We start from the raw sequence: 8,239 nt of genomic DNA, 5'->3' as shown, positions 1-8,239 counted from the left end.
CTTTTCAAACTCATTCAAAATAAGGGATGCAATAGTTATGACTACATATTTGTGGGTAATAGGAGATTTTAAATGCCTTTCTAACTGCAAACATTTTAATCTATATCATTATTTTACATAACCTGCCAAAGAAAATCTCTCTCTCTAGTCTTCCTAAAGATGCATTCCTAAAGGTAAGCACATTTTGTGCTTATCTTGTTAAAATTTCACATTTCGACCTGCCACAGAACTTCCAGGACCTGCTTTCATAGTTTGTATGGATGCCTCTCCACTCTTCCTCCAGATGCTGCTATCATAATTTCCAAATAAAATGCCATGTTTACTTTCATCTGAAAAGTGAACCTTAGATCAGTGAACAGCAGCCTGGTCTTTTTTCTCCTTAACCTAGATAAAAATCTCCAGCCATTTCTTTTTCATAGCTGACTTAACACAAAGAATGCAAAAGTTTTAGCCCAGGCTCTGGATGCAGCAGTGTGTGTTGCCGCTTCAAGCACCAACTCCAGCTGAAGTCCACAACATGTGAATCTCCCCTGAACTCTTAAATGAGCTTTACTTCACAATCCTCTCAAGGCTGTGTTTATCCCTGTTACTTGATCACTACTGTATGTTTCCTCCCTCTTAATGTCCATTTTATGTGGTTGCAGCACATTTTGAACAGCCAGCTTCTTTAGCAACAGTCATTTGTGAATTACTCTCCTTTTCAAACTCTGTATTAAAATGTTGTTTTTTTTTTAATTAGACTGACTATTCAACTTTCCTCAATAACTTTGCCATCAAATGTATTTCTTATGCTCTTGGTCAACCTTAAGTGCTTTTAGATTAAACTAATTTTGATATTAGATAAGAATAACCCAAATAAATACCAAACAGCGGTTTAAGGCTTAAGTTCTTCATTAAGTGCTGTGGTCTGACTATAAATGTATGACTATAAATTGATATTATAGGCTCTTATATTTTAGATCCTGAAATTTAAGAGCCTAATATTAAGCCAAATGTTTTTATTGGCTGAATTGAAATATTTCTGCGAAGAAGACTGGACCAAAATTCGCACTTGGAGATTAAAAAGAGTTACTGCCAGTCATCTTATTTTATCATATCTTGATATATGGGTTTTCCCCCCATAGATCTGGCACAGCTAGTGTTTAGTTTTAAGGGGAAAATTCAGTTTTGTATAGAGTCAGATTGCTTTCCTTATAATCCCCATGCTAAATTAAATCATGTGAAAACGGATGTAGGTCATCATCTGAAAACCTGTTTGATGCACTGGAACCCTTTATCAGTGCCAAATTATAGTTCTAGTTTACTAAAATAAACTACTAATTACACAAATAAGTAAATGTCTAGCAGCATTCTAAAGAATGTATGATTTATGTAATATCGCAGGTAAGGCAAGTAATGATCCAGTATTTAAAATACTGATATTTTTTTTTTTTTTTTTTTTTTTTTTAATGAAGGGATTTATCAATGAAACTGTATTGAAGCAGGAGTATGCGCTAACGCCATCTAGTGGGTGTCCGCTTTGATCAACATCAACGAACAGAACAGAAACGGGGTGGGGGTGTCTCCAGGTGAGGGGACGCGGCAGAGGAGCATTTTCCGGCAACGCTGCGCCCTACAACCCAACACACCTCCTGATTTCCAAGAAAGGAGACACGAACTGGCAACAGGGCACCTATTTGATCTTCAAAAAAAATAAAAATAAAATAAAAGAAAGAGAAAATGGCCTCTGGTCGTAAGATATAACAAAGCAGAATGGGACCCAAATTGCCGCCCTATGAAACTATTTGATTTGCACACAGCTTGGGGAGAAAGCGACTATTCCAATCCAATTTCCGGACACGTAAAAAGACTAGATGATTCATTGAAAAAGGGGGGTAGAAAAGTCAGGAGGGACAATGCGGAGTTCTTCTGCAATATCTTGAGGCATTTCTAATTTCAATAAAGATACAGACTCCGTCACGGCTGCTCTGAGGGCGCATAAGATGCGTCCGCGGTGCCTGCTGAGGGATTTTTTTTTTCTCTCCCCCTCTCGCTCACTGGCTGACGTTGTGTGGATGTGTGAATGACTTTACCGCATGTGCACGCACGGAAGAGGCGACGATCAGAGATTACAAGCACGAGGAGGATTCAGATGTTTTTTCTTAACTTTAATGGACCTCCGGAATTTTCTGCTCCCATTCTGAAGACACGGTTGCGGCGTTCTCGCCCCCCTCCTCTCCGCTGACAGAGAGACCACTTGTGCCGCCGTCACAACTGTGCCAAGACAGGGAGTCTTTGAAAGACACCGAAGCGGACCCGAGCAGCATATAAATCACCGTCCCGGAGTGCGTCTTGTTGCTGGCACTGGCGATATAAGGCATTGTGGCAAAAGCACAGAGTGGAGGGAAATGAGACTCTTTTTCTTCCCATATGAAGAGCTGAGGACAGCAACAGTGAGAGGAGAGCGGATGTAAAAGCCTGTTATTCCTCGGGTGCGCACCGGAGAGGAGGCGCAGGACACGCAGTATCCATCCATACGCACTTTGTGATTATTATTTTTTATTTATTTATTTTTCATTCTTGCATTGCTTATGTGACAAGAGAAGGGCATATTTGGGATCAAGAGGCGATTTTTCCCGAACCTATCGACCCCACTTGTGAAACCATGAACGTCGGGTTGTTGCTTTTGCTTGTTTGTTCTGCGGCATTTTTCACCGGGCTGCGCTGCGCCCTGCCAAGGACCACGGCGGGCATGGATGTCCCCGCCGCGGGCTTCGGCGGCACGGGCGGCGGCAACAGCGGCGAAATCGGCATCAAGCGAGACTCGAACCAGACCATAATGTCAAGAAACAAAAGGAGAACCCTGGCCGTGGATTTCGCCGTGCCCTCGCTGCTGCGATATTACCTGGCGGAGTTCATAAAGAGACCCCTAAACGGAGACTGTCGGAGTTTCAGCGGCTGCTACACGGTGCGCGCAAACTTAAAAATGCACTGCATTCCTCTGCAGAAAACCATCGCTACTTTTGTGGAGCCGAGATCCGCAGGAGAGTCGGGAAACAGGTCCGCTGACGGACAGCTCCCCTTCATCTACAAGCGGCCGCTGTCCAAAGTTCTGAATCTGGGCTTAACCAAGGCGAACAGGAAATCCAACCAAGTGGTGGTGGAAATTGGAGAGGATCTGGTCAAAAACGGATGCGGGGGGCTGGACGTGTACGAAGAGGAAACAGTGCTCCTGCTTGAGGTGGACCTCAGGGAGATCCTGGAGTGGTGGCTCGGAGCGGACGGGGGCCGGCTCAGGGTTCGACTCATGCCCGAGAAAAAGGCGCAGGTGCCCGGGATAGAGGACAGGTACACAGCCGCCATCCGGGCTGCAGATCCCCGCCTGCACCTGGAGATTTCCTCCCGCGGTGAGTTACCGTTTCTCCCATCTCATGCAGCTCGCTGTTTGATTGACGTTCCGCTATGATCATTTCTTCATAATAAGTTAGGTTGCCAAAATAAAGCGTTTGGAGTAGATGGGTGTAATTGTCACAGAGCTTGCACAAGGATTTATGTGACCCTAAAAACCTAATTTCAGTTTAAGGGGACACGGAGTCGAGCGGCTCTTCCAGCTACGCCCACTGTCTTCAAAGGTTCAACCAGTGGCTTTTTGTATGGCCCATGGATAATGAGACAATGTTTACATTTAGAGGTCTGTAGACTCAGGAAAAGCCCATTTTAATTTTGCTTTTACAACCTACCATGGGAAAGAAACGAACTTTTACATGATGATTTATTTATAAACAGAAATGTTTTCAGATACAAGCAGCTGCCATTTTTAGTGTTGAATTATAATTCTGTTGACATAACTTTTGAACTATGAAACTTTTTTTGTAGTATGTTTACAGCTGGTCTAAGTTTGTTTGCGTTCTCTTGGGCCTTCTGGCCGACAGGGGGTCCCTGAGCAGACACAAACTTCCCTAATAGCTCTACCAGGCGCAGGTGGCAGAGGATAATAACGCTGCGAGAACTCAGTGATTTTTAGTTTGTGTCTTTGATCTGGGTGACTTGCCAGACTCTTGTTTCATTATTGATGTGTGCAGCAGCTCTGAGAAACGAACTGCATGTTGATTCAACCCCCTAACTTTGGTTATTTACATCTGCCACCCCTTGCTGAGTGTGTGCAGCATCTACAGCATCTATCTTCCAGAAAGAACGAGATGCCTCAGTGGAATGTGTTTATCGCATATGAGTGAATAATAACATAGAAGAAGCTGGAGTTTTATCATCTTCACTTGTTTATTCTTACCTTGTTGCTTGCTTCTCTGGTTCTAAAACAAGGGTGAATATTTAGACCTTATTTTTATGAGGCCCAAATTATGCTGTTATCTCCAAGAAAGCGTTTGCAGTCATTTCTCGAGGGCTCTCGCCTTGTTCTTCTGAGCATCGGCACAATCAGTTTAATTGCTTAATCACTTTGATGAGGGAGGTTGGCCCAGAAAAATGCACAAGAATCTTTTTTAGACAAGCGGCACAGCAGAGGTTAGCTGCACTGGTAGCGCTGAGAGAGAGGATGCGCCTTGAGGAGGCAGATCAGGTTAAAACTCCCGTACACACACACACACACACACACACACACACACACACACACGCCCACACACACAGCCAGAATACAGGCATGCAGTAAATACATGTGAAGTGATAGATATTCTGCATGTTTACTGTCCTTTAGCATGCTGCTCAAAGGAATTAAATGATATGAGAATAGTTCTATCCAAAAGTCTTGATTTTACCTTTTTTCCATCCTGTGTTTTATTGATACCTTCCAGTAAGAGCCTTGATAGTTGATTATGGTGCAAGTTAAAAGACTTGAACTGCAGAATTCTTTTATGGGAACCACCGTGGCTTTCCAGAGCCATTATTTTATCCCTCTTATTTCCAGTGAAGCAATCAGGGTCAGAACAGATTATGAGGGTAGAAATCTATCCTAGAAGCCTATAATAGTACTTTTATCTGTAGGTTGGGCTTTGCTGAGATGCCAGCTTGCAAATTGAATTTTCCCAGCATTTTCATCCAGTCAACTCTCATCTCCCATTTCTCTTTTAACTTTAGATTACACAACATGCTTTTTCTACAATTTTTATTTTCAAACACGGTCTAATTTAGTGACGCTTGTTAAATTTACAGCTCTTGCGTTCAATCGCTTTAATATGATTAACTCAACTTTATAGAAATATACATTTTGTTAATACAATCAAATGTGGATTTCTTTCCATTCATGTTTATTATATCGGCAACAGATTTCATCTCAATGCACTTTATTGGACAGATTCAATTCTTTTCCAAGATAACTAACCAAATCACCCCAACATAGTAACATTTAGCTTAACAATGCAACTTGTAAAAGGTTATCCATCAACAGAAGCTAAGCTGATGAAGTCATTAACTTTGCAGCTCTCCATCCTACTGAGCACGCAGTGACAACTTCCTTTTTAGCTGTCTGTGAAGACAAAGGGAGTCAATTCTTTAGTTTTTTATTATTTTAATGGGTAAATCTTTCATATGTAGAATTTTTTTCCAGTTTTAAAGAAACAAAACATACCATCAAACCTTGTGTGTGTGGTTGGTCTTCCTTTAGAATCCATGTCTCTGGCTTCATTGATCAAAACTCTTATCACTCAACTCATGTAAAACAATTTCAATCCAGTTTAATAATGAATCCATTGTGACATCCTTAGTTATAACTGCAGAACACAGTCATAATCCTGACAGCTCCTGTGTCCTCTCCCATGCTACAAATGAGAGTTAATGTGTTGGCTCTGCATCAATAAATTGTCTTGAAAGCTTAGTTTTGTTTAATAAAGTGTAATTACTGTGCAAAAAAAACCAAAAACATTGCTTACAGGTATTTTGCCAGAAATCTCATTTTTACCTCAACAGAAGCCTTTCTCAAAAGATGTCAGTATGTTTTATAATATTTCCAGACTCCCATAGTGATATGAATCACCTCAGCATTTACATAAACAGCACTGTTTGTACCCCTCAGTAGAAATGCTCCCATGAATCAGCCTGAGTAAAATAAAAGATCCTGTAAAAACGTGTTCTATGGGTTTACGTTCCATGTTGAAAGGAACCTTCTTAAATACTATGCAAGACTTTGCAAGGTTACAATTTCTGGATTGTAATCTTGAAAATTATTGCAGTTAAATTCATAATCCTTTCTCTACTCCTATGGAAAACATAAAGAAATTAGAATGAGAATCAAAATATTGTCATGCTCAATAAACCTTTCAGTCTTTCCTGCCCTTTAAGACAAAGTACCTTGTTATATTCCACTCCCATCTTGTTCCACCACTGGATAAATGAGAATGTTTTATATTAATCTGCAGTTGACCTTCTTTGTAGGCTGACAAATTGATCCTAACCATTCCGAGGCTCTAGTCTGCCAGATGCTCTCTCCTGGACAACTGGAAACTTAGCTGTGTGGCAGAATATTTTACTGTTTTATAAAACTGTTCTGTTATTAGCTGGAAGCCACAACTGTTGAACTCGACACTTTTGAATCATAGCAATACATGAATTTCACTCAGTGATTGAAATATTACCTCTTTGGTGATATTTTGATTGAGATTAAGTTGCATTAGGTCATAGGTTTTCAAGGTCATGTTTTCAATTTTCTTCACTTGTACAGTTTTCTCAAAGATCTGAAAAATTCAAATTATTTACATAAAACTGGCAAACCTGAGGTTGAAAGCTTTTTGCTCTCTTACACATTTCTTTATTAAGCAAACACCCGTTCTTGGATTTACAGCCTTCACTAAATATTACACTGCAATTGCACCAAGCAGTATTTCACAGATTGTCAGGAAAGCTTAAGGTTGTCTGAAACTGTGTGTTGCAGAATGAGAATGGTTGTCTCTGGTGATTGAATCGACTTTTTTTTTTTCCTGACAGCATCTTTCTTTTTTACTGTATGAGTCACTATTAGGCAAAGCTGTGAAACCCAGCTGTACAATTTACTTCAACTAAGACTCACGGATCTGAATAGCAGTGGCGCTCAGCTGCATGCATTTATCTGCATGACATTAGCAGCAGGAACGGGGACAATATGACATCTGCAGTACGAGAGGTTGAGCTGGCTGAATACCTCTCCAAACTATCCGACTTGGATAGGAAATTTTATTTTATTCCCAACATGCATTCACGTGGTTAATTGTTTAACCAGGACACCCTGACTTATTCATAAGTTATCCCAAACAAAACGAGCAAAGATACTTTCCACTGTGTTTTATTTTATGTGCCTGTGACATGTCATGTCATGTAATAGCAGGCTTCTCTTCCTTCGCAGCTATAAATACTTGCAGGTGTGAAGACAGCTGGGATTGGATCAATTTTGTTTCACCAGGAGCTTCAGGTGGATTTTTACAAAGTTTTTTTTTTCGGACACAAGTTTTACTGTTCACGCCCACGTAGATCCACCTAAATCTGACCAACAGCTGTTCACACTGATGGTCGCCATCTTTTTAAAAATAGATTCTCATCAGCCTTGTTTGCTTGCACAGTGTTTTGGAATAAAGAGGAAGAAATGAAGGTGAACAAATGGATGTATAGATGGGTAAGCAGGCAGATGGATGGATGGATGGCTGTTTGGATGAATTGGTGAACAGATGTGGAAAGGCGAGCTGATGGATGGAGGCAAAATGTATTTGCTTGTGTCAGCAATTTTGCATTTTATTCAAACAAGCATATATGAACCCAAAACAACTACAAGCTGTAAAAACAACTACTGACAATTTCAACTGTTTAAAAATGTAATTATTTTTTGGTTCAATGTAATACTAAAGCCCTAGCTATATGAGTGTTGTAGATTTTCAACGTGCCTCTGGTCTTCGCAGTGAACATTAATATTTCAAAATAAGCTGGAAATGATGCTGTCTCAACGACTCACGCCCACACCTCACAAAGTAAATCACGAGCAAGGACAAGTGATTTGGCGACTGTGTAATTAGATGTAGGTGTCAGTCTGAAAATAAAAGCTTTTCTCTATGAGTCAGTTATCCTGTTAGATGACGAGTAACCTGCTGTGAGAGCCCTGGGCCTTTACCAAAAGCACAGAATGGTATTTAATACAAAATTCATCAATGTGCTGGATTAATAAAATTCAGATGTCCACTTTGTAGCGATTTACAAATTTGTTGCTACAGTTGCAAAGAAACAGTTTCTTTGGGAGCAAAATGAACTGAAATCATTAAAAAAGTTGCAGGTTTGCCTCCCAGCATGC

The 8,239-nt window shown here is 40.6% G+C and overlaps 1 protein-coding gene across 2 annotated transcripts in view; it reads left to right on the top strand.

Annotated features, from left to right (window-relative positions):
• Positions 1-2,041: 2,041 nt before the first annotated feature.
• Positions 2,042-8,239, top strand: part of alk (ALK receptor tyrosine kinase) — a 391,179-nt gene continuing 384,981 nt past the window's right edge. For both annotated transcript variants that reach the window (XM_044143747.1, XM_044143746.1), the window contains exon 1: positions 2,042-3,386. In XM_044143747.1, the coding sequence (XP_043999682.1) occupies positions 2,645-3,386 (742 nt within the window). In that variant the 5' untranslated portion in view covers positions 2,042-2,644. The remainder of the gene's footprint in view (positions 3,387-8,239) is intronic.

The sequence above is a fragment of the Gambusia affinis genome, linkage group LG16, assembly GCF_019740435.1.
Source record: "Gambusia affinis linkage group LG16, SWU_Gaff_1.0, whole genome shotgun sequence".
Classification (NCBI taxonomy): Eukaryota; Metazoa; Chordata; class Actinopteri; order Cyprinodontiformes; family Poeciliidae; genus Gambusia; species Gambusia affinis.
Note: the sequence above shows the minus strand (reverse complement) of the source record. Positions and strands in the feature narration are given on the sequence as shown.